Raw genomic sequence first — 27,991 nt, 5'->3', positions numbered from 1 at the left:
AACTTTAAATTTAATCTTATTAATGCATTTGTAAAATTTATAAAAGTTTTCAATGTTTCAGTGCATATTCGAATCTTTCTATCATATCCATATGCATCCAAAGTTCATCCCAATAAACATCCAAAGTTCAATGTTTTGTGATACCAGTGACAGTATTCCAATTTCCAAATGTTGGTGTGTAGGGCGTACGGGGACTGGGGGATGTATATGATCTAGATAGAGATCCAGAATAACAACCAATTACCTAAAAATGGGCTTATTTATATTCTTGTCTTAGAGCCTTGGGTTTAAAGAAAGGGTTCGACTATGATATAGAAAAGATATGATATCCAAAATTCAACTGACCAATAAATTAGTAGCCAATAAGGTGTTATTTATCAAAATTCATGGGTGGATTTTGATTGGTTAAAACTCTTTCCATACCATATCTTTTTTTACATCTTAGATTTTCCTTTAAAAGAAAACAATTATTTGATCGATTTGATATCTTTTCCTGACGCCATTGAAGAACCAACAACTAAGGACACACCTCGCACTCGCAGCAACATTTAACCACCAATAGCAAGACTTGAACCCACGACCACTTGTTTATGGTATACATGTGGACAGATTCTTGTGCGCCTCAAAGTCTCAACTCAATTGATTCATGGAGGTTTCTACCATGAAGACTGGATCTTGTTGCCAACAGGCAAACCGTCGAGGGATAAAAACACATTAGGTTGATAGAACAAAACAAGTTCATGCATTAAACTCGAGTTTCCCTTAAAATTCTCCATAAAATGAAAGCGGTAAAATGAAGATTTCCTATATTTATCAGAGTTCCTCTGTAGAAATCATTTCAGTTCAGACCAAGGTTCAAAATTTAGATACATATCGGGCCATATCGACTGATACGTAGGGCATGTGCATTAATACTTCAAACATTGGTAAAACCCTCAACTATAATTTTGCTGCTTCTGGCTGTAGTTTATATGAGATGAATCTGATACCAGTAAAACCAGAATAAAATATGGCTAGCTACTGACATGGGGATCTATGAGCATATTCTTTGGGTATATTGTTCAAGTGCTTGGTACACTACTTGGTGTGTGTTTTGGACTCATGAGAAGATATTTAGCAGCAAGCATTACCGCAAAGCTTAGGATACCAAGTTTTACAGCTCCTGATATCTTCATGGACTTGTTATGCTTGCTGCTTAGTGCACAATGATTGGAAGACCTGTATAATGGGTTCTTCATAAACGAGGCATATGCATCTATTTCAGCTCTTGTTAATGCTGGCTTTAGTGACCTCTTTACAATCTGGAAATGTCGGCCACAAACAACTGTAGCAGAGATGTCGTCCCTCAGAGCCACCATACCAGCTTCCCTACAGAGGCCCTCCAATTCAGCTCCTGTAAACAGCTCAGTATCTTCTGCTACTTCTCTTAGATCAACATCATCCCCAATCTTCATGTTACGTGTATGTACACACACAATCTCATATCGGGCTTCTAAATCAGGTGGTGGTACATAAAGAACCTACAAGTTAAAAGAAACACTGGGTAAGTGTACTGTAAAAACAATCAGGGCAAGCCATTTCATCCCCCTCCCATTTTGTCTTTTGTTAAAGTACACTTACCACATGGGCCTCCAATAACAGCTGTAACAATGTGTGCATTCAACTATTCAAGTGATAACCATTTGATGAATTATGATATCTAAAAATGGAATATTGTAGAAATCTGACATGGTTTCAGATGTGGTCCACAACAAAAATGCATATTTGGATGTCTAAATACTCCAAAAAATGGCCTACATAACATGGAAAACTCAACTCAATAATCCTACCATCTGATCAGTGGTTAGGATCATTAAACAAATATCCTGGATTATGCCTGCAGTGCTAGTTCAGAATTCCTTTTTAGGGAACCATGGATATGGCAGAGACCTGCTTTATTGTGACAACAATTCCAAAAGTTAAAAAGAAAAAAGAGGATGAATACAGTACTTGGATACTTTTGCATCATCTTCACTGATTAGGCATGACCTTTCAGGCCTCCAAGCAGGCCTCTGAATGGCTCGATAATTTGGTAACCAAATACTTGCACTAATATGGAGAATTGTCAAACCAATTGCCAATCAACATGGGTGGCAATCTAAATGAGTGTAGACTTTAGGCTTAAAATTTGAACTTCCATTTCATTTTTATTCCTATTTCAGTTGGCACCATTCCGATAGAGATGAAAGTTCAGATTATTGTATTTCTTTCCAGAGTGAATGCAAATAAAGAGAGATGACAGCTTATACTTTGAGGTTATACTGTAAAAGATAGAATCCTACCAGATCAAAGCGACCAGGGCGCATAAGTGCAGCATCAACAGCATGAGGGCGATTAGTAGCAGCCAGAACTAGAATTCCCTGAAAAACAAGGGCCAATCAAATTGGAATCAACAGTTGCGGGTTATCCCAGACTTCTCATGGTATAATGACTCGTGGGATTAAATTGCTTACATTAGCCTGTTCTAGACCATCCATTTCAGTCAGTAAGGTCGATAGTAATCTCTCCCCCACTGTGGCATTGCCACTTGTGCTTGTGCTCCCACCTCTGCCATTTGAGAGAGGTAACCAATGAGAGACCCAATATTGAAAGAGGACAAAATGTGAAATGAGCAATCTCCAAACATGTAAAGTAGAAAATAGATGAACCTTAACACCTCCAATCAACGTATTCCAGGTGCCAGTACATAAAATATCATGTCCAGATCACAGAAAACGTGGACACCATGGGAACCATAATTAAACACACAAATTAAAGAACAGGTTCCAAATAGATACATCAAAATATTCATAGTGAGAAACAAAGTTGGAACAGTTTCATTGTTTAATTCAGGACCACTAACACAACTGCAATAGGAAAGACAACAAAAATTTGACAGTCACAAAAATATGAAGAGTTTGTGTCAGTAATACATACGAGGGAAAAAGGCAGAAGGCTGACATAATGCTATAAAATATCCAATTAAATGGACAAATAGAAATTAGTGTTGTTTTAGAAATTTGTGTTTTTGTGATGTATGACTTCTTTGAGCCCTTTGCAAAGGTGCATGCCTCTGATCAATAGATATGACTTGAGTCCTCAATTAGAATCCTAATAATGGACCCAAAAACCCAGTTATAAGCTTTGCAAGTCCTGAAAACCCAGTTATAAGCTTTGCATGTCAGACAACTACTCTTTGCTCCTATGGAATTCTCTTTTTGCATTCATATGGGGTCGGCTACATGAATCCTATTTCGCCAATCCATTCTATTTAAAGCCATATCCACTGCTAAATTATTAGTGCTTAAATCATTTCTTACTACTACCCATGTCCTTTTAGGTCTACCCCGAGCTCTTCTAGCCCCTTCAATGTGTAACAAATCACTTCTTCTTGTTGAGTTGGGCCGATTTCTAGTTATTGGGCCCAGTTATTTAGCTCTTATACTTTTAAGTTGTTAAGTTAGGAAGTTGTTGGGCTTTAGGCCCATTAGCTTATGTTTTTAAGTTGTGACTGTTCAGCTACTTTAGTAGCCGCCCTACTAAGGGCATTCTTGTAATCTCTTATTCTTTTAAGTATAAAATATAACGAGGGGTTGGCGGCCAGAACTAATTCAATTCTGGTTGACATCCTACTCTTTCTGTCTTCTCTTTTCTTCTCTACTGCTGAAACTCTTCATCTTCTTCTTTCTCTTCACAAAGAATTCATCAAAATTTCCAAACAGTGATTTCTACCTGGTATCAGAGCAAACCGAAGGTTCCTTGAGCTGTTTTCTCATGCAGCCCTAAATTGGCCGATTGCATGGTGATTTAAGAGGCTGATCAAAGATCTTAGGTAAGCCCGGTTTTTGGATTTTTTGGTGGATCTGTTTTGCCCTGTAGCTGGTCTAGGGTTTCCCATCAAAATCAAGGAAAACTAGAGAAAAGGGGAAAGTCTTGTTTTTGTTGGACTCTTCAGTTTTGACCTAGGAAGTGGCACCCTAATTTTTTAGGGTCCCTTGGCGTTTTCTGTAGGGTGCGGTTCAAGTCCTACCTGATTTGGAGGTCTTTGGAGAGAGCGGCTGCCTCTTCTCTCTCTTCTCCCGTCCCGCAGAAAATGAATCTTTTGTAGGAGAACCATCTAGGGCACCAGAAGGGTGTTGTTGGTACCAAAAGTGATTTAATTGATATTCTTGCATATTACAGTAATCTTTTATCCCCTTTTTGAGAAGTATGGAGGGTAACGGAGTTGAAAACAAGCCCGGGAGTGAAATGAGACCAGTGGGAGGAGGTGCTGGAGACCTTTTCAGGGTTGGGACCATTACTATAGTTAAGTTGGATGCTTCAAATTACTTAGAATGGTCACAATCTGCAAAGATGGCCATTGGTGCTCGTGGGAAGTTAGGGTATACCGCTGGTGAAGAAGTGAAACCCGAAACTAACAGCTCCCAGTGGGTACAGAAGAACTATATGGTGATGACTTGGCTATGTAATTCCATGCTGTCCCATATAAGTAAAAACTTTTTGTGGGCAAATACAGCCAAGGAAATATGGGATGGGGTTGCAGAAACCTATTCACAGAGGGAGAATGTTGCTAGGACTTTCAGTTGAGAAATCAGATTATTGCTACAAGGCAGGGAGATAGACCTATTTCTGTTTACTTTTCAGCCCTTAAAACCCTGTGGCAGGAGATTGACCATTTGGAGACAGTTGTTTGGGAAACCACTAAGGATGCAACTGCCTAACAGAAGCTTCTAGAGAAGTATAAGGTGTTCGAATTTCTTGCTGGCCTTAGTCCTGAATATGATATTGCAAGACAGCACATTCTTTCCAGGGACAGTGTTACTCTCTCCCAGGCATATGCCTTTGTGTCAGGGGAAGAGATCAGGAGAAATGTGATGATGAAAAATTCTGGGTTTGATCAATCAACCATGGTTAGCACTGTGAGACCTAAACAAGGTGGAGACCGGGGTTGCAGTGAAATCAAGAAGGAAGACAAAACGGATTTGATCTGTGACTACTATAAGAAGCCTAAACACACAAGAGATACTTGTTGGAAGCTTCATCCCCATCTTGTGCCAAATAGACTCAAAAATAAGAAGGGAAATGCTCACATGGCAGTCACTGGTGATATTCTGGCCCCTCATACTACAGTTACTCTGGAGTCTGTTGTAGCTGTTGCAGTAAGGGCCGAACTTGAGAGGTATGGGTAGTTTCTGAACTAGTGGGATATAGCCAGTTCTAGTTCAGCAACAGGTGGACAGCCAGGTACAGGTGGTTCTGGTGGAGCACACTCTACTTTCTTTGCTCACACAGGTAGTTCACATGCCACTGCAAGTTATGTTTCTACTTCAGGTAAGGAGGGACCTCCTTGGATTATAGATTTTGGAGCTTCAGAGCACATGACCCATAGTTCCACTATTTTTTCTTCTTACCAGCTCTGTTCTGGCAGAGACAAGGTCTCCACAGCTGATGGATCTCATGTTCCCATTGCTGGGAAGGGGCCTGTCAAGATTAGTGATTCCACTTCCCTTTCCTCTGTCCTTCATGTTCCCAGATTGAGTACTAATTTGTTATCTGTTAGTAGTTTGATTAAGAACCTAAACTATTCAGTAATTTTTTCTCCTGGTCATTGTATCTTGCAAGATCTAGATTCAAAGAGGACGATTGTGAGTGGTCGTGAAGTGAATGGAATCTACCTCCTGGATGTGCTTCCTCCTCATCAGAGTCAAATTATGCTTTAGCATAACCGTTTAGGTCATTTGCCTTTTTCTTCTTTGAGTCTTTTGTTTCCAAAGCTATTTGAGTCTGTTAATTTGTCAAGTTTGCAGTGTGAAGGTTATCAACTTGGAAAGCATTGTAGACATTCCTTTAAAGCTAGTAATAAAAGATGTTCATCTCCTTTTGATGTCATTCATTCTGATGTGTGGGGACCTTATCATGTTCCTCCTATGGGTGGTTATCGATATTTTCTCTTATTTGTGGATGATTTCTCTCGATATTCTTGGATTTACTTGATGAGATCCCGAGATGAGGTACCATCCTTGGTAAGGCAATTTCATCAGATGGTGTTAACACAGTTTGGAACACGAATAAAGGTGTTCAGATTAGACAATGCCAGGGAATATTTTGAAAAACACCTTGCTTCATATCTGTTAGAATATGGTGTTGTCCATCAAAGCACTTGTTCCTACAATCCACAATAGAATGGTGTTGAAGAAAGGAAGAACAGACACATTGTTGAGATTACAAGAGGCATGATGATCACATCTACAGTTCCAGTTCGGTTTTGGGGTGATGTAGTTCTCACAACAGTATTTTTGATTAACAGGGTGCCCTCCCGTATACTTGGATTCAACACCCCATTCAACCTCCTTTTTCCTGAGGGGGAGATGTTCCATATTCCTCTTAGAGTGTTTGGGTGTGTTTGCTTTGCACATATTCTTAGTCCTCAACGTTCAAAGCTTGACCCGAAGGCAAAGAAGTGTGTCTTCCTTGGATATGCAGAAAATCAGAAAGGGTACTGCTGCTATGATCCAGTCTCTGGGAGTTGGTATGTTACTATGGATGTCACTTTTTTTGAGCCACTTCTTCTCGAAGAATCCTTCTCAGGGGGAGTATTTTGGGGAAGTGAGTGAACAGTCTATCCCTCTTCCAATTCTTGTTCCTGTGTCCGCTCCTGTGCCTGATTCTCCTATGTCACCTACCTTACCACCTCCCTTGTGTCCTGCTTCTCAGTGTTACTCACGACAGAGACTTCATAGGGAGGTTGATTCCACTGCAACAGAACTCACATCGCTTCCTGTCGGTTCCTTGGAGACTCCAGATTCAGCAAATACGGATTCAAGTATTCCTCTCGATCCCTCTACTGTTTCAGTTCCCATTGATTCTACTAACCCCATTACAGATAACCTGGACCTTCCTATTGCTCTTAGAAAAGGGAAGAGAAAGTGTATTGCTCATTGTATTTCACAATACCTATTCTACAGTGGACTTTCTCCTTCCTACCGAGCTTTTCTTTCCTCTCTTGACTCCGTGTCTATACCCAAGGGTGTCAATGAGGCTCTCTCCAAACCTGAGTGGAAGACATCTATGCAAGAAGAGATGGAAGCTTTAATTAAGAATTAGACATGGGAGATTATGGACCTACCAGAGGGCAAGGAGACTATTGGATGCAGATGGGTTTACATAGTCAAATATAAGTAGATGGAAGTATAAAAAGGTATAAGGCTAGACTTGTTGCAAAAGGGTACACACAGACCTATGGCATTGATTACTTAGAGACCTTTGCACCAGTTGCAAAGATGAGCTTTATTCGGATACTTCTTTCTCTTGCTGCCACATACTCTTAGCCCCTGTTTCAACTTGATGTGAAGAATGTTTTCCTAAATGGAGATCTGCAAGAAGAAGTGTATATGGATCTTTCTGCTGGTTTCTACAGTGATGCTGAAAAGGGAAAGGCATGCAGACTTAAGAAGTCACTTTATGGCTTAAAGCAGTCTCCCAGAGCATGGTTTGACAGGTTCAGGAAAGCCGTGGTTGCTTTTGGCTACATTCAGACTCAATCTGACCATACCTTGTTTGTGAAACGAAGAATATCCTTGGTGTCAGTCCTAATTGTTTATGCGGATGGTATTGTTGTCACAAGGAATGATCTAAGTGAGATTGATTGTCTGAAGAAGAATCTACACAGAGAATTTGAAATTAAGGATCTTGGAGAACTCGGATATTTCTTGGGCATTGAAGTTGCAAGATCAAAACATAGAATTTTTATCTCTCAGAGGAAGTATGTCTTGGATCTTCTACAAGAAACAGGGAAGCTTGGAACAAAGGCAATCAATACTCCTATTGATCAGAATCACAAAATTAATGCATTAGAAGGTGAGTCAGTAAAGGACATTGGGAGACATCAGAGATTTGTGGGGCGGCTGCTATACCTGTGTATGACAAGACCAGATATTTCCTATGCAGTAAGTGTGGTAAGTCGATATATGCATGCTCCACGAGTCCAGCATTGGAAGGCTGTTGACAGGATTCTTACTTATCTGAAGGGACACCCGGTAGAGGCATATTGTTTGCTAATCATGGATAGTTGAAACTAGAGGCTTATACAAATGTAGATTGGGCAAGATGCCTTGATGACAGGAGATCTACTTCAGGAGTATGCACCCTTGTTGGGGGTAACCTTGTCTCGTGGAAGAGTAAGAAACAGACAGTGGTGGCAAGATCAAGTGTTGAAGCTAAATACAGGGCCATGGCACATGGAGTTTCAGAACTTCTCTGGATCCGTTCCTTATTAGGAGAGATTGGTGTACAGGCAGAAGAACCTATGATGATGTACTGTGATAACCAGGCATCAATCAACATTGCCCATAACCCAGTTCAGCATGACCGGACAAAACACATTGAAGTGGATAGACATTTCATCAGAGAAATGGTGACTTTCGGGGAAGTTTGTCTCCCATACATTGCTTCTGATCTGCAGCTCGCTGATGTTCTTACAAAAGGTGTTGCAAGGAACAAGCTAGAGCATGATCTACGCAAGTTGGGAATGTGTGACATTTACTCCCAACTTGAAGGGGAGTGTTGAGTTGGGCTGATTTCTAGTTATTGGGCCTAGTTATTTAGCTCTTATATTTTTAAGTTGTTAAGTTAGGAAGTTGTTGGGCTTTAGGCCCATTAGCTTATGTTTTTAAGTTGTGACTGTTCAGCTACTTTAGTAGCCGCCCTACTAAGGGCATTCTTGTAATCTCTTATTAAGTCAAGTATAAATATAATGAGGGGTTGGCAGCCATAACTAATTCAATTCTGGTTGACATCCTACTCTTTCTTTCTTCTCTACCGTTGAAACTCTTCATCTTCTTCTTCTTTCTCTTCACAAAGAATTCATCTAGATTTCCAAACAGTGATTTCTACTCTTCTAACTAAAGCTGTAAAGTGGGTCAGGCCGCCCATAGGCTGGTACAGCCCAGCACGACTCGAGTCGTGCCAAGCCTGGCCCAATCACTAGCAAGCGGGCTGTGACAGGCCTGGCCCAAACCCTCTTGCCGTGTCGGGCTTGGGTTTTGAGGCTTGTGAGCATGGCATGGCTCAAATGGTGGCTCAACACAACCCACATATATTAAAATATTATTTGTATATATTTAATAATATGTGTATATATACATATATATCTATATAAATTTTTATTTTCAATTTTATTATACTATTTTATTCCACAAGCTTTCTACTGGGAATCTTTCCTTGGAAAGGTTAACACTTGCGATGTGTTGCAGAAAAGAAGGCCTTTTTGTTGCCTCTCTCCTCATATATGCTTGTTGTGTAGGAAAAGTGGAGAAACCCTACCCCACTTATTTATTTCATGTTCCTTTGTCTCTCTTATCTAAGAGTTTTTCTGTGATCTTTTCGGTGGTGGATCCCTCAGACATTTTCATGCCTAACTTCCTAAGGCGATCAAAGAAAAGAGGAAGATTGATGTGGAGAGTCACTAAGGCTGCAACTGTGTGGGTGGTCTGGGAGGAAAGGAACAACAGAATTTTCAATGGTAAAAGTAGATATGTGAAGGAGGTTATTGAGACAATAAAAATGAAGGCTGTATTCTGAAGTAAAAACAAGGAGTGCTTTCAGAATTTCACAGTGGTTGATATTCTAAGAGCTTGGAAGGAGATAGCACAATCCTCTAGAAACAAAGGTGATATATAATAGTGGATTGGAAACCCCCACAAGGTAGTAAAGTTAAGCTGAATTTTGATGAAAGCTTGTTGGGCAATCCTGGTATGGCAGGTATTGGTGGGGTAATTAGAAATTCGGAGGGCAGATTGCTGGCCCTTTACTCTAGGCCAATCGGTGTGGCTAACTCCATTAAAGCTGAATTATTGGCTATACTACAAGGTCTCAGGATAGCTAAGCAATTAGCGAAGGTGGAAGGGGGTTCAAAGTTATCATCTCTTGGGCAAGAAATAACAAACATATTCCATGGACTCTCAATAATGCTTTCAAGGAAATAGAAAGGGCTGCAAGAGAGCTGAATGCTGAATTTAAATGGGTTAGAAGAAGCACAAATGAGCTAGCTGACTCCCTTGCTAAACAAGGGGTAGATAAGCAGCAATTGTTTTGGGCATCTTTGTAACATAGTTTTGGTTGTTGGGTTGATGTTATGGTCTTTAAGTTAAACTTGTAATGTTTTTTTTTTACATATTTTAATATAATATAAGTATCGTCAATCAAAAAAAAATTCCAATTTGATTTTATTGTTTCATATATAAACAATTGTATACATCAAAATTCATATGGAATAAAATTTTAAGATTTCTTTTCAATTTCCTATTTGTCTTGTTAATTTTACCTTTTTTATTTTTTTTCAATTTTTCTAAACAATCATGCCACCCCTGGCCTAGCATGGCCTGCCTGGGCTCGTGTCACAGGTCATGCTGAGCTTCCCTTTAGAGGAGTTCAGACCAGGCAAGCACAGTCCACCCAACCTCGCATGTTGGCACGACACGACCCACTACAGTGCAGGTGGCCGCAAAAGTGGGTTGTGTCAGTCTTACACATTACACCTGTACTTACTGGTGCAATTGGTGGCCTTCTATGCATGTGTCCAAACCATCTTAGTCTACTCTCTCTCATTTTATCACCTATTGGAGCTATTCTTAGGTTCCCATGGATAACTTCATTCTTAATCCTGTCTTTTCTAGTTTTCCCACTCATCCATCTTGGCATTTGCATTTTTGCCACATTCATTTTCTAGGCATGTTGTTTCTTGACCGCCTAGCACTCCACTCCATAAATCGTGGAAGATATCTACATGAATGATCTGCATGCAATGAAGATGAGGACTGCTGGGGTGAAGCTAGAGGACAATCCTCGATCTCTTCCTTCTCTTGCTGACGGTTTGTGGAGGAAAGTATGGCTTCTGACAAAAGTCAAGTGGTACTATGGAGGGAGTGCCCCAAAGAAGAAAAGATGGTGAGGTGGCAATTAGGGGCATACATGGAGGAAGGAGAGAGACTGATGAGGAAAGGGGAAAAATGGGAAACGAAACATGTGAGATACAAGTGACCAAAACTGGGCCAATTGGCTTGCAAGAGGAAAGACAGCGGGGAAATAGAAAGAAAGAGTCGGTGGAAGCTCAAAAGTCAAGAGCCTAGGGTGGGAAGGAGGGGGAGAGGAAACAAGCGGTAGCAAGTAACAGTCAGGTAAATAAAGAAAGTGGGACCCACCATTTTAAACAAAAAAGTTTTAATTTTAAGAAGGTTAACCGAAGTAAAAGATCCAAAAGGTGAAGGGGCATTTTTGGAAAAGGATTATAATCGATAAAATTTGGGTTTGACCCTTCGAGGTCCAAACAATTAATGACCAATAGGAACCAAAACGACGATGAATGGATTCCGATGGTGACAAAATTTGAGAATGGAAGGAAGATTAATGTTCAAGAAGAGCTGTAGGAGAAGGAGACACAGACGAATTCAACCCAGAAGGAGAAGCAACAATGTTCCAAAAAGAGTGAGTCGGAAGAGGATCAATTTCTAAACATGCAAAGCATTGCAGACTTAACCCCATCTGGAATTGTGTCCGCTTAGAAGAATGCATATGAATTGTCTCAGAGGGTGAACAATGGGAAGGAAGAAGGAATTTCAAGGAATCATCATAGAAAGAAGAGACATATTGAGCGGTATTTAAGAGATTTCTGACTCGCCAGAGGGGGAAATCATTGAAGGATCAATACTCGACTAAATAGTGAGGTATGCCCAGCTTCTTGTTCCCCTTCTTCCCGGTCTTCTCCTCTTCCTTCACCTTCTCGAATGGATGGGGGAGTTTTCATTAGTGAGGGAGATATTGTGGAAGATGGGCATAGAGATTTATAGGGGAAGAGAACTTGTTTAAAGAGGAAAATTTTGGGAAGGTGTAGAACAGAGTCTACAATAGGAGGAGGACGGGAGGGATGGAGAAGGAAGATCTAAAGAAGGGGGAGGAGAGAGTTACAAAGAGAGGAAAAGGGTGGATATAGACACTCTGGTTGAAAGACAAGTGGAAGTTGGGAAATCACTGGGACTGTTCCTTTTTTTTTTTTTTTGGGGGGGGGGGGGGGGTGCAGTGAAAAAAGCGATTGAATAAATTAAGAGGAACAAAAGGGAAGAATATAGTGAAAGAAAAGCAATAGGGGAAGGGGGAGAGAACTGGAAAGAAGGAGAAGGGGAGGAGGAATTATTGACGAAGAATAGAGGGGGACGAGTAGCAAAAAGAAAGGGAGGGGGCGGAGGCAGAGTCTAAAGTTGAAGTTGGTGTCATGGAATGTGAGGGGCTTTAGAGAAGAAAGAAGGATTTTAATGAGGAATGGTCCAAGAAAAAACATCCCAGATGTAGCGGTGCTACAAGAGACAATGATGGAGTCATTCTTCTTGAGAATGAAAATTGAAGTTTAGGGATCTATCAGTAGGGTATGGGTGGAGGTGAATGTTGTGGGTCTATTTGAGGGTCTAGTAGTTATCTAGAATCCAAGGGTTTCCTTTTGCAATATGTCGAGATTCTTGGCAGGACAGAGATAAAAGAATTTTTCAAGTCAAAACTTGGCCAATGATCAACAGAACTGTTGCAGATTGGTTGTTGGTTCTTCCAGAAGTTAGATAAGTCACCAAGGAGGATATTGGGATATTCTTAGGGAAATTTTGGGGTTTCAATCAAGGTTTTAAAAACCGACCCGGAAATGGAACCGCTTTGGCCACCAATTTCCAGGTCGGGAATTCAACCGTTCGGGTCAAGCGGTCCAAACGTTTCAATTATATATCTCATCCTACCCTTGGATTGGAATATTAAGGTAGGACGGGGTATAAATGTTATGAGAAAGGAGCATGAGAACGAGAGTGAAAGGAGGGTCTGTGATGTCTGGGCTGTAGCGGCGATGGCAACATGCAGCGGCGACACATGAGAACGAGATTACATATGCGACACATCACATATGTAATTTGAGATCTCTCTCATCTCTCATCTCTCATCTCTCTCTCGATCTCATATCTGAGATCAATCTTGTTTCTCTCTGTTTTTCTTTGTTTTTTGTTTTATTTTTTTTGAAAATTTTAAATAAAACATATTGGACCACAAACTGTTTCCCGGCCGAACGGTTCAACGGTCAGACCGTTCGGATCAACGGTTTGTTGACCAATTCAACGGTTATTAATAAGATAACAGTTCAGCACTAAAACGAAACCGATACCTTGACCGGTTTCCAATCCAAACGGTCCGACCGTCTGGATCAATGGCGGTTCGAAAACACTGGTTTCAATTGTGTAATTTGGAAAATTTTGTTTGCCTAGTTTAGCAAGTTTTGTTTGTTTGCATATGGTGATTCATTATCACCTATTAGGATGTATCTCTTTTTCTTTTAATGAAATTTATTTTTACCATAAAAAAACACTCCACTCCATACAACATAGATGGCCTTACAACTATTTTATAGAATTTTCCTTTCAATCTAAGTGGTATTCGCCTATCACATAAAAGTCTAGATGCACCCCTCCATTTTGCCCATCATGTTCTAGTTCTTTGTGTGACATCCTCCTCAATCTCTCCTTTGTTATGAATTATTGCACCAAGGTACCAAAAATGGTCACATTGAGTTATCTCTTGGTCTCCAATCCTAAGTCTATATTGATTTACACTCCTATTATTACTAAATTTACATGTCATATACTCTATTTTAGTCTTACTTATTTCAAAGCCTTTTGTTTCTAAGGCATTTGTCCATAAGCTTAATTTTTCATTTAATCCTTCATTAGTTTCATCAATTAAAACAATGTCATCCACAAACAACATGCACCATGGAACTTCTTTCTTAATATGTTTAGTCAATTCATTTATGATCAATGCAAATAGATAATGGCTAAGTGCTAAACCTTGGTGAAGACCCATAATAACTGTAAAATCTGAAGTCTCTCCCATTGGTGTTCTAACATTTGTCGTTGCCCTCTTAAACATATCATTAATTAGGCCTATATACCTATTTTGATCACCTTTTTTTCCAAGATCCACCATATCTCTAGGAACTCTATCATATGCCTTCTCTAGATCAATGAACACCAATGAAGATATTTTTGTTGTCTTTGTACTTTTTTTTTTTTTTATGAATGGTTGTCTTTGTACTTTTCTATCATCTCAAAAGAAATATAGCTTCCATGGTTGATCTCCTTGGCATAAAGCCAAATCGGTTCTCTAATACACTTGTTTCAACTTTCAAGTCATAATCTTTGTTTGACTATTCTCTCCCAAAGTTTCATAGTGTGGTTCATAAGCTTAATCCCTTGATAGTTATTACAATTTTGTATATCACCCTTGTTCTTTTGCATTAGCTTGTATACAACCATACTTTCCTCTCTACCTATGACCATAACCACACCATTTACAACCAACTTTATGCTGCCTTGAGTCTATATCCCCACTTCATCAGTTTGATATTTTTTTTTGACAAGTAGTTTGATATTGAAGTTAGCCCTTCTACAGTGCTACTTATCACATGGTTCATGGTCACATTTCATGGGATACCACATTGCTTCCTCCAAAGCATTAAATCCTAGATATTATATTTAAACGCAACAAGTAAAAATTATCAGCAATCTTGGATAATTTTAGATAACAAGCTTTTAGTGATCATTAATCTCAAAACTTCTAACCAAATACCTTTAGCAAAACCACTACTTACAAGGTTATAACAGAAGCTACATCTTCTATAAACAAAAGATTTTTCAGTCCTCTCCATAACTGAAGTACAACCCCCTCTCAGGCCACTCAGGCCACACACACACACACACAAACAGGCTTCCATAAAGGTTTTTAATGGTAATGGAGAAGAGGAGCTTTCTTTGACCCAAATGAAGGCTCTTGTTACTTCCTACTCCAGGAACTAGCCTTGAAATGCAAATAAGAAGATTGGCACAGCATCAGCATAAGGTAAGTCATGGACCAGCTCTAGTATGGTGGTAAATATAATAGAAAAAAGCCATCTAACATTTTTTTTTCTAATATTCTTGGACTGACAGATCTGAGAATGTGGGTTTAACTCTGAAAGTTGCCACTTTGTGCAAGAAGAATCCAAAAGGTAAGGCCCATATCCAGTCCACCCCTCCCAATAACCCAGATAAAAGGTCGAATATTGGGTAATGACCCTTTTATTAATTCTTATGCTACAATTGTAAAAGGTGCACAGCAACATGGAATTGAAGATGGATAAAGGTTTCAACATACCCACAAATACATGGCGCCTTTCCTTGTTGACAAGTAGAGGACTATTTATTGGAGGTTCTTCAGCTCCTAAGATGTAATAACTTTAATTCATTTCAAAATCTAGGATATTCTCTTTAGCAACATGTATAAGAGAAACCAAGAATAATTTTTTTTGATAAGTAAAAATAAGTATTTGTTAAAGATCAAAGAGAATAGGCATTACAAGCATGCATCCCACAAAGAGGCACAAGATGCTACCTCTCACACAAACATCAAAAAATAGTATCAAGAATCAATTACAACTGAGCCCAATACAAACTGTCCCTATTTAACCCTTGTTTAGCCAACCCATCTGCCATAGCATTAGCTGTTCTCCTAACCCAAGAAATTTTCAAGTTCATGTTTCTAGTTCCTTTTTTTTTTACGAATGTTCATGTTTCTAGTTAGCTATTTAAATTTTTTTCATCTTAATCCTAAAGCACCAGGTTATAGACTCTGGATCCTTCAGCCAACCTATCACCAATTTTGAGTCCCCTTCAATCTCCATATTTATCAGGCCCATCTCACTTGCAATCTGTACCTCTCTCATAGCAGCAAAACAAGAACAATTTTGCACCATTTATAGTATTAAAATGAATAAGAAACCTACAAAATAACTGTGAAATGCTTACCGTTTGGCAGCAATAACATCAGCCTCATCAAAGAATATTATACTTGGTGCTGCAAGGCGAGCTCTCTGAAAAGTGTTACGCAACAAAGACTCTCCCTCTCCAACATACATTGAATACAATTCTGCACCACTGGAACATAGATTATGAAACTTCAAGAAGTGCATGTCTAAGGAACTGTATTCAAATTTCAAAGCAGCAAGGATTTGTACAATATAACTGTGTCATAATAAAGTAAAACGTAAAAGCAATAGGAAAGATTACTGTTAACTTCAGAGTCAATTGACAAAAAAAAATTAAGAAAATTGAGGCTCCATTTGGGAAGAGTGCAAATGCCGGTTCAGTGCATATATGCACTCTGGTTCAGTTTTGCTGGTGTTTGGTAAGAATACATTTATGTACTGACAATGACAACTTTCACAAATTTCAAGGCATGTTTGCATCCAAAAAATGGATGTAAACTTTGCACTCAAAGTTGATCAATGTTAAAAAGGTATATTTCAATCTCGGGATTCGTGTTTGCACCCATTACAACTAAAAATCGTGTGGCAAGAAAGTAAATTTATCAATGCAAAACTAAACCAACTTTGCATTTACATGGACCAGACCCTACATATTTGTATTTGCACTCTTCCCAAACGGAGCCTGAGTAATTCAATTTGTTAAAATTGTTGATCATTCAAAAAAATGTGGTAAGTATTAAAATATTATCCATTCTTAGATGCATAGTCAGTTTTGATTTCCTAATTAACACCTTTTCCCCTAAAAAATCTGCCTCTATATCCACCTCGCAACAACATAACTTTGGATAAGAGCCTAGAATACCTTCTGGAAAATATTGTAATACCTTGTCCAAGAGAAAACACACAAAGACAGATGTTAGATTGTAATATTCCACCATACAAGATGGTTCAAACTATGAGATCATCTTTTATGCCAAAAATAGATATGATTAGATCATGCCACCAAACTGATCCATTGAACTTTCCATGGTGTGACCTCCACTTTTTTTTTCTTACAATCACATGCAATTCAGAAGGTTAATACATTCTGACCAGGTTGGTTTTATGTTGTGCCCTCGAGCGTCAAGCCCAAGAAATCTTTGACCAGTATCAGAGTATCATATATAATTCCCAACTTTTTGCATGAGATTATATGTACAGGATACAAAAGATATGTTCCCTTGGAGGAAATCCATGTTGTCTTCCTTAAAGCTAACTTAAAATTTCGAATTCCCCAATAAATTTTCCAGTGGAATGAAAACATCTTTGTTGAAGAGGAAGAAAAATCATGAAACCTCAATGAGAAGAAGGAGGCTTGAGCAGCATGAGCTGCAGCTTTAGCAAGGGTAGTTTTTGAGCATCCTGGAGGTCCATGCAAAAGAACTCCACGAACAGGTGATATCCCCAGCCTTGCAAATGCAGCAGCATTCTTAATAGGCCACTCAACAGCCTGCTGGAGCTTTTTCTGTTCCATGCATTATGAATTGTTAAGTTCCAATCAAAACGTTGATAATCAGATAACATCAGTGAGTACAGACCTTCAAATCTTGTAATCCTCCAATATCTTCCCAGGTAACCTTGGGGATTTCCACAGTAACACCTCTTGTTATGCTTGGACCAACCACAGTTTTTGCATGCTTCCAATCATCCATTGTTAAGCTGCATAAACCACCATCTTTAGTTACATCTGATGATCTTCTTATTGCAGACATTGTAGCCTCTCGGCATAAAGCTTCTAAATCAGCCCCAACATATCCATTACAAGATGCAGATATAGCTCGTAAGTCAACAGTAGGATCCAGTGGGAGCTTCTTGGAATAGAGCTGAGACAAATTCAACATAAATACCATTATAACTCTACATGAAATTTCCCAATATAACATTCTAAGTAGACATCAGAGAAGAGAGAAGCATCCAAATGATATACAGTTAAGTTGATAGGACCAAGTGATTAGTAGAATCACTAAACTGCCCTCCCATAAGATTCATTTTGGAAATTTCAGAAGAATTTTGACCTGAAGAATTTGAAAGCGCTCCTCTTCAGTGGGTGTTGTAACTTCAATTTCAGCATCAAAGCGTCCTGACCTTCGTAATGCTGGATCTATTGCATCCACTCTTTATACATGCAGAGCAAAGATATTAATAAGATATCCAAATAGAAACTCTTGTTTTAATAGATCATCAAATGAATACATTTAAAACAAATTCCATAGAAAGATCAAGAGAAAATGTATTTAAGGAGTCACACCATTAGCACTATAAAGATTAACTGACTAATAAGACTGCAGATAAGGCTTTTAGAAATAATAGTTTCATTGACCTATAACATATTATCTTTCTAAGGAAAATGAATTATATGCAAACTTTAAAACAAAGAACTGGAAAAGGTCAGAAATGTGAGTATAAACAGCTCACAGCATCTTATAATCCATCAGATATTTAGGAATCTCCACATAAACATAGGAAGGACAATGTAAAGAGATCATTTCCCAGTGAATATTTTGGATATGATGATTAGCTACGATCTCACTGAGAATGGATGTATTATGTATTATATGCATGGCATAGTTCAAACATTCATCTTTGTCTATGTAACACGCATTGCCACTTGCCAATGACCCAGTAGTTGAGATGGTCACTCAGTGCCACTCCGAAAAAGGAGGTGCAAGATCAAGCTTGCAGAATTGCAAGCTTTCTGTGTTAGGCAAGTAGGCCTCACATGCACCCTGCTTTGTCCTCACCCGAGTTCCCTCTAATGTGTACTATGTGAGACCAAAAAAAGAAGTTAAACATGCATTATTGAGTCATTGATGAAATGAAGAGATATTACAAGTCTAGTTACATAGACAATTACAGTCTTACAATTGTGTAAAATAATCATGGTTTTTGTACTTCGAGAGGAAGCTCTCTTTATTGGTTTGGCTTGGTATCTTCATCCAAAGGAAATGTCAATCAGGATGGTTTAGCCATGTGAGATATAGATCAATATATAATACTTATAAAAAAAAGATATAGATCAATATAAACAATTGACAATATAATCATTTGTGCAAGTTAGATGTTCTAAAATAGCAAGAAGAATGCCCAAATGATAACAATAAAACCCCATATTCTGGCAGTGAGGCATGATTAAGTAGTTCATTCTTTGATGGAGTGCAAGGTAATTAGATACAGAATGAATGAACAATATTTGATGAAGCCAACCGGTTCAGGGGGGGCGGTTTAGGGCTCCTCCACCCCCTGAACTGGTCAGACCCCCAATACACCCACTGTAGGGGCGTATCGGAGGGGTCCCGGAACGATACGTATCGGCCAATACGGGCCGATACGTGTCACTACTTTGAACCTTGGATAAAACCAAGATGGTGTGATGACGTTAAGATGATAGTACTGCTCAGCAAGTGGCAACAAATTTACTTGAATGCAAACAATGTAAAGGCAATACATATTTGATGGAAGAGGAACCAATTATAACAAGCGAGATAAAAAACTAAGTTATTATCCCAAGACAGAAGCATATGAACTAAGGGCTCAGTTTGGAAGGAGATGAAATACAAATATGTTGGGTGTAAAACCTTGTATTTTGTATGTATTTGCACTGTACATATTTGTATTTGTACTCTTTCCAAACTGAGCCAAAAGAATTGATCAACATTAAGGAGAAGCAAAACATGCCCTTCATGCTTCAAATCTCTTTAACCAACCTATTAGTTGAAGCCACGATAACAACTTGTGGGCAAGATGCTGAGGGTTTGTTGGCATCCATCAATGCAAAAAGCTGAGATGCAATACGTACATCTTGCTCTCTCCTGCATTAGAATAATGTTTTACATCAAAACTTTCATTACTGTTTCCTGTATTTCTTTTTTTGCAACAACTAAATCAACATGTTTCACAATTAGCTAGGTATGTTTGTGGGATTACCATACTAATGAAAGATACTATACTTATTGATACAACACCAGATATCAGGGATCTACATTATGTATGAATTACATCATAGACACTTCTAAAATATATAAATGGTATGTTTTAACAAATCAGAATATAAAAAATGGGCAGATCTTAGAACATTAATTAAATTTGGCAAGATATAAATATTGGGAAATGATAACCAACTTTAAAAAAAAAAAAGGATTAACATAAGAGCATGGTATAAACTTGTATCCAAACCCAACTACCCGTGTCCTGGATCTTAAGAAATGGAGTCTCGGAAAGTCATATTCTCATTTCCCTTAATCTATCTACATGTCCATATCTAGTTATCTTAGAGCCTAACTTTCTTGGATAAGTTTATTAAAAGTAAAAGCCAGGAATAGCAAAAGGCTGAGAAAAAATAGCTTAGAGAATATGTTCTATTATAATCTAATCTGCACTTGAATTCTGTTAGAATAAGGATTGGAGAAGTAATAGAAAGACTAGAAGAACAAGAAGAAGAAGAAGAAGAAGAAGAAGAAGAAGAAGAAGAAGAAGAAGATGAGAAGAGAATAGAGAAGAAGAAGAATTTTGGTTCGAACAAGAGAGCAGAATTACTCTCTAGTCGGCCAGGTTTAATTTATATGTTTCTATTCAAAAACAAAAAGACTCCTTTGCCCCTACTTAAGTATGGGACACAACCACTAATAAAACATTACACATCAGCAGCTTTAAACATAAATATAAAGACCAAAATACCCCTAAATAGTCGACATTAACACTCCCCCTCAAGCTGGTGAGTATATATCATATAGTCCCAGCTTGTTACATATGTAGTCCACTCTCCCCCGACTCAACCCTTTGGTAAACAGGTCTGCCCATTGGTTTTCTGTGTTAACATGTGAGTATCTATCACCACTCAACACCTTCTCTCTCACAAAGTGACAGTCAACTTCTACATGCTTGGTTCTCTCATGAAACACTGGATTAGAAGAGATGTTGACTGCAGCCTGATTGTCACAACAAAGCTTCATTGGAGTGTCAATAGAATATCCCATCTCCTGTAGAAGGTTTCTCAGCCACACTAATTCACAAGTAGTATGTGCCATAGCTCTATATTCTGCTTCTACACTGCTTCTTGCCACAATTGTCTGTTTCTTACTTTTCCATGTGACCATATTACCCCCAAGGAAAGTACAATAGCCTGTAGTGGACCTCCTGTCAGATATAGAGCCAGCCCAATCAGCATCAGTATATCCCTCTATTTGAAGTTTTCCTCCACTTCTATATATCAAGCCACGATCAGGAGCCCCCTTTAAATACCTTACAATCCTTAGAACTGCATCCCAATGTGGAACCCGAGGTTTCTGCATGAACTGACACACCACACTAACTGCAAATGAAATATCTGGCCGAGTAATGGTTAGGTAGTTTAGTTTACCCACCAATCGCCTGTACTTTCCAGGATCTTCAAACTCTTCACCCATATCACTACTAAGCTTAGTATTTGATTCCATAGGTGTTTCAGTTGGTTTGGCGCCTAATAATCCTATTTCTTCCAACAAATCAAGAACACATTTCCTCTTACACAAATTAATACCATGCTTAGACCTTGCTACTTCTATCCCCAAGAAGTACTTTAGTTTACCAAGGTCCTTTGTCTGAAAGTGTTCCTGCAAAAAGATCTTCAACCTATCAATTCCCAATCTATCACTCCCAGTAATGACAATATCATCTACATATACAATCAATAAGATCTTTCCAGCCTGAGAGTCATGACTGAAGATCTTCCCCTGAGCACGGGGAGACTGTTTAAGTCCATAAATGGCCTTCTTTAGTTTGCACACCTTACGATCCTCCCCCTGAGCAACAAACCCTGGCGGTTGCTCCATATAGACTTCCTCAAGTAGATCACCATGTAAGAAAGCATTCTTGATGTCAAGCTGAAAGAGAGGCCAATCGTACATAGCAACTAGAGATATCACAACACGAACTGAACCAATCTTAGCAACAGGAGAAAAGGTCTCCGTGTAGTCAATACCATATGTTTGGGAATACCCTTTGGCAACCAATCTAGCTTTTAACCGCTCTACACTACCATCAGGTAAATACTTAACAGTGTATACCCACTTACAACCGACAGCCCGCTTATCAGGAGAAAGTGTGGTGAGGTCCCACGTATGATTATGAGTTAAGGCAGAGAGTTCTTCTTCCATTGCATGGTGCCACCCTGGAGAGGCAAGGGCTTCTTGGACATACGTGGGAACAACAATAGAGGATAACAAAGAGATAAACTGGCAATGGGAAGCAGAAAGGTGAGAGAGAGAAGCATAATTAGAAATAGGATGAAGAGTGCAACTGTGTTTACCTTTCCGCAAGGCAATGGGAAGATCAAGTTCAGAAACTGGGGTTGGAGATGGTGTGGGAACAACTGCCGGATTTGTCGACAGTGATGGAGCTGGAGGAGGAGTTGGTACATGTTGGCGATGTCTATACACTTGACAAATAGGTGGTCGTTCAACAGGAGGTGGCACCAGAGGCAAGGACTAGGTCATAGCTGGAACAAGTGGAATGGGATCCGCAACTAGAACTAGAAGAGGAGGAGGTGGTAAGGAAGAAGAAACATCACCTAACCCCAAGAAAAACGGGGTGGACTCAAAGAAAGTAACATCAACGCATACAAAGGACCGTCGAGAGTTAGGATTATAACACTTATACCCTTTCTGGGTCTGGGAATATCCAAGGAAGATACACTTAATGGATCGTGCATCTAAGTATCTAACTTGTCCCTTCCGGTCCTAGATTATGAACAAAACAGACACACCCAAAAACCCGAAGTAAAAGGGGAAACGGAGACAATGTAGGAAACAAAGTGGTGAAAGGAGATTGACCTTCAAGGATGGACGTGGGCATCCAGTTAATCAGAAAACAAGATGTAAATACAGCATCACTCCAAAAGGGTTTGGGTACATTCATATGATGCATAAGGGACTGAGCAGTTTCCAAAAGGTGACGGTTCTTTCTCTCAGCTACCCCATTTTGTTGTGGGGTGTAGGTACATGAAGTCTGATGGATAATGCCATGTTGTTCCAAATACTCCTGAAATGGTGTATAAAGTATTCACGGCCATTATTGAAACGGAGAATTTTAATGTGTACACCAAATTGGTTGCGAATTTCAGTATAAAATTTTTGGAAAATAGTAAGCAATCCACTCCTTTCTTTCATTAGGTAAAGCCACGTCATCGTTGAATAATCATCAACAAAAATAACAAAGTATCTATAACCATTGTATGACAATACTTTATTTGGACCCCAAACATCTGAATGAACTAAAGAAAAAGGACTCGACATACGATTAACCCTAGGACTAAAGGGAACACAATGCTTCCCCAACTAACATGACTCACAATCCAAAACAGAAAGATGACTCAACAACGGAACAAGAGACTTCAAAACTCTAAGTGATGGATGACCAAATCGACAGTGCCACTGGAGAGGAGAAAGAGATGCCTGAAGAGTTGTTGACGCACTTCCACCACCATCAAGGTAATACAGTCCACTAACTTCATGCCCTCCACCAATCTTCATCCCCGTCTTGAGATCCTGAAAAACACACGAAGAAGGGTAAAAAGTGATAGAGCAATTAAGAGACTTGGTCAACTTACTAACAAACATAAGGTTAAAAGGAAACTTGAGGACATACAAAACTGAGAATAAAGATAAAGGGTCTATGTTAACATTACCAACACCACAAATGGAGGATGTGGAACCATTAGCAAGGTAACAGAGTGTGATGTTGGGCACTGAGAGAGGGAGGAAAACACACCTGGTGTTCCAGTCATGTGATCGGAGGCTCCAGAGTCAATAATCCAGGGATTGGGTTTGGATGTCAGACAAGCCATACTGAGTGTGCAAGAGTGGTTGTATTCTGTTGAGATGTGGGCTGAACAAACCTCTCACACTCATCACGTGGAACACTCATCATCTCCTTCCCGGGAACATCTGTGGAAATAGAGGGCATCTGATCAGCTAAATGGCTCTCTTGTCTAGAACTATTATCACTGGTCACCGCATGCTTTGCCCAAGTTGAAGGTGGACCATGCAAATCATAACAATAATTGATGGTATGTCCATCCATACCACAGTGTACATATTCTTGGACCAAAATTGCGTCCTTTACCATGAACTCCCCCTGAATCTCGACCTCCAGTACATCCACCACTATGACTATACATACGACTATACATAGGTCCACCACCACCACTACGACCATACGCCGGTCCACTGCTGCCACTATGGCCAGATTGAGCTCCCCGAGCTCCACCTCTAACACCACGGCCTCTTGAGACTGCAAAGGCTGACCTATCAGAGATACTAGAATTCTTGGTAGATTCAATAGAAATCCTCCGAAGCTGAGCAAACACCTCTTCTAAGGAAGGAAGAGCTAATCCTCCTAGTATTTGTGCCCATACTAGTTCATATTCAGATTTCACTCAGCTCATTGCGAAGGTTTCTCATTCTAGCATATTACTCCTTAAGACTCTGATTACCCTGTTACAAATTAAAGTATTCCTGATAAAGTTGATATACTCTAGTTGTGTTATCTTGTCCCGAATACAATTTCTTAGCATGGTCCCGAACTTCCTTGGCTGTATCAAGAAACATGAAATTCATACTAATCTTGGGTTCCATACTATTCCATAACCAAGTTATAATCTGTGCATCTTCTTGTTCCCAATCACCATACTCATGAGACTCAGTAAAGGGTTTTTCTTCCCTTATATGCTTCACTTTCTTCTTTGCTTTAAGAAAGACTTCTACAGATTTCGCCCAAGCCACATAGTTTTCTCCATTCAACTTGATAGAAGTCATTTGAACATTCAGGAAGTCAGTGGGAACCATCACACTAGTTTTACTTTCACTGTTGTCTCCCATGGCTAGAAAAAAAAAATTCTTATTTCACCTCTCACCACACAGCAGTCAGCACCACTTGTTGTTGAATTCTTCACTCTCCACACCACAACCCTACTACACGACTACTTGAAAACTCACTACACTACTCGAAACTCACTCACCCTTCGAACTACACTGAAATCTGCACAAACCCTAATCACCAGAAAATCAAGCTGCACTCGACACTCCACTGCATCACTCGAATCAGCCCTCTTCTCTCCATCGATTAGGGGGGGCTTCCTACAAACCACTGCAAACACCCACGAACTTGCTGACCGAAGGCATAGAAACCTCCAAGGGAAGAGGGCAATCACTCCTTCTCAGCCCCTTTCCTTATCTCCAACTAATGACGAAGAAAAAATTAAAAAACCTAGGCTGGATGCGTGAAAATCAGAATTCTGGGCAGATTCGATTTTGTCACAGTTGCTCGGATACCATATTATAATCTAATCTGCACTTGAATTCTATTAGAATAAGGATTGGAGAAGTAATAGAAAGACTAGAAGAAGAAGTAGGAGAAGAAGAGAAGAGAAGAGAGAAGAAGAAGAAGAATTCTGGTTCGAATAAGAGAGCAAAATTACTCTTTAGTCGGCCAGGTTTAATTTATATGTTTCTATTCAAAAACAAAAAGACTCCTTTGCCCCTACTTAAGTATGGAACACAACCACTAATAAAACATTACACATCAGCAGCTTTAAACATAAATATAAAGACCAAAATACCCCTACACAGTCGACATTAACATGTTCAAATCACCTACTTCAGCTCAGAAATTCAATTCTGCGCAAGCACTTCAAAAGGCATGTTTATTGGAGAGAAATAAAAAGAAACAAATTCAGCATGATTCACAGTCTTTCATGCACATGTCATGTTTTGCAAGCTCCAAACCAGGGCTTTCCTGATGCTTGACCCATAGTGCCAGAGGCATCTATTACTCCATATGGACTGAAAATTAAACAAAGTACCATTTGTTTCTACTGGTTATCACTTATCAAATAATTCCAATCTTCTAACAACACTAGTGTCCTTTTTCCTTAATTGTTTAGTTAGTACCTACTAGAGTAGAATGTACTAACATTATGGCCCTGTTATCAAAATCCTTATATTGCATCTACCCCAGGATTTCCAAACAAGCAAATATCCAGCTTCATGTTATCTTTCCAAACAAGCAGACAAGCAAATTTCCAAACGAGTGATTTAGATGGCCATCTCTGTATGTGACCAAACCACATTAGTCTACATTCCCTCATTTTATCACCTATTGGAGCTACCCCTAGGTTCCTTTGAATGAGTTCATTTCTTCCGGTTAATCCATCTCCCTTGAATTTTGTGTTACAATTTGATCAAGACCTACTTGGATATCTCTCTTAAAATAGCCTGAAAATGCCCTGATACAACTAAAAAAATGAATAAGTTTTTAAGGATGTTGTGGACTCCTTGATGGCTGAAGTTGAAGTTGGATAGATTAAGATTGCCATGCCCTTGAATATTTTATTATTTAATCATTTTATCCACTAAAAGACAAAGCAATAAATCGTTCAGTTCAGCAACTTCAGCCGTTATCAAAGAACACCTTAGTGATGTCCGTTTAATTACTTGAATGTGAACTCTGGATATCTAAAGAAGGGGCTTATGCTGTCAACTGTTGATCCAACAGATACTAATTGCAACTTGCAATCCCAAATGTGACAAAACATGATTGTGGGACAATCCCTACAATCTTATACATTGCATTTCTTTTATCAGATTCTAGGATCCCCAAATCCTGTTGTAACACCAATTAAATCAAGGAGTAGATTACATCAAAAAGCCAAGTTATAAATTTATGAAAAAAAGCCGAGTTAGAGCTCTTGTGGGAGGATGGTTGCAGTGTAGGCTGCATTCTTCTGTTGTAATCTTCCCTCAAGTTTTCCAATTTAATGAAATTCATGGTTATTGATCAAAACCAAAGTTGATATTTCAGGTATCATCCAGTTAGAATAAGTGATTTGTTATGGGTGGAAGGGGTTAGAAGAGCCAGGGGTGGACCAGAAAGGGCATGGGTAGTAGTAAGAAATTATTTAAGCACTAATAATTTAACAGTGGATATGGTTTTAAACTCATGTAGCCGACCCATATAGTTGGGAAAAGGCATGGATGATAATGATGATGACATTTCAGGTATCGAAAATCGATCAAACTATAATTTTGGGATTATTGGTGAATCAGTGATATACCTTGAATTACGATGAGGACAGAGTGCATCGATTTCATCAATGAAGATAACTGATGGCTTGCCTGTTGATGAATAAGACAATGCTTCTGAAAAAGCCTCTCGCAGAATTTTCTCACTTTCTCCAACATGTGCTCTGTGAACAGAATGTGGACTGCAGAGATAACCCACGTGGTGGAATTAAAATCAATAAAATAACAGCAAACAATTTGAGTGACTGCGTAGAAAGATTCTTACAGCTTTAAGTGGAATTATGAAAATGTGCAAAATCAATAGAACTACCAATTCACTAGCCATATTATAATCATAATCGCCAAGATAATAAATACACCACTGGCGTCTTTAGGAACTAAAGTGTTCAGTCGTACCTAATAACAGTCAAGTGAGCATCGCATTCTCGAACAACGGCCCGAACCAAGCTTGTCTGAGAAACAACAAAGTCCAGAAATTTGCTCCATAAATCTTAACAAATACTGCAAGGCGCAATGCGTATTCAAATCACAGGAACAAAAGAGCAACTATTAACAGTAGCAAAATTAAAATGTTTTAGACCAAGAAATCAAAACGAAGCTAAGTCGGATACCTTTCCTGTGCCTGGGGGACCGTACAATAACAATCCCGTGCGCCACTGCAGAAAAACCCAAAGAGTTACAGCTCAAGAACGTACTTCAACCTAGAGAGAGAGAGAGAGATTACCTTGAGTCCAAGCTTTCGAGACTCTCTCGAATAGTGAAAAGGGAAAGCTATGAGTTCCCTAAGAGCTTCAAGAGCTTCAGCGTTGCCAGCGACTACTTCCTCTGCCCTCCACTGACCGCTGCTCCCGCTACTACTCTCCATCTAAATTAGAAACCCTAATACTGAAAATTCCTATTCGGAAGATTTGAAGTATCAAATTGTTAATCCCCCGAACTCGTCAAATTCAATATTTTTGAAAAAGAAAAAGGCGCAAATATTTCTACGTTGCGATGGAGCAGGTTGCCGCGGTAGCCATTAATGGGACTTTTTGCTGTAAAACAAATCGATCCGTTT

At 39.2% G+C, this 27,991-nt stretch overlaps 1 protein-coding gene across 1 annotated transcript; it reads right to left on the bottom strand.

Moving 5' to 3' along the window:
• Nucleotides 1-756: 756 nt before the first annotated feature.
• On the bottom strand, nucleotides 757-27,991 carry CDC48B (cell division cycle 48B). Its single transcript, XM_010259724.3, has 12 exons — nucleotides 27,659-27,991; nucleotides 27,546-27,590; nucleotides 27,331-27,386; nucleotides 26,967-27,116; nucleotides 19,585-19,689; nucleotides 17,896-17,995; nucleotides 17,419-17,703; nucleotides 17,176-17,345; nucleotides 15,882-16,010; nucleotides 2,493-2,586; nucleotides 2,322-2,399; nucleotides 757-1,520 (listed from the first exon to the last, which is right to left on the bottom strand). Exons 1-12 carry the CDS (start codon nucleotides 27,797-27,799, stop codon nucleotides 1,062-1,064), a joined length of 1,812 nt encoding a protein of 603 aa, XP_010258026.1. The 5' UTR covers nucleotides 27,800-27,991; the 3' UTR covers nucleotides 757-1,061.

This window comes from Nelumbo nucifera, chromosome 4, assembly GCF_055504915.1.
Source record: "Nelumbo nucifera cultivar China Antique chromosome 4, China Antique-T2T, whole genome shotgun sequence".
Lineage (NCBI taxonomy): Eukaryota > Viridiplantae > Streptophyta > Magnoliopsida > Proteales > Nelumbonaceae > Nelumbo > Nelumbo nucifera.
The sequence above is the reverse complement of the archived record's forward strand: the minus strand, read 5'-3'. Positions and strand labels throughout refer to the sequence as shown.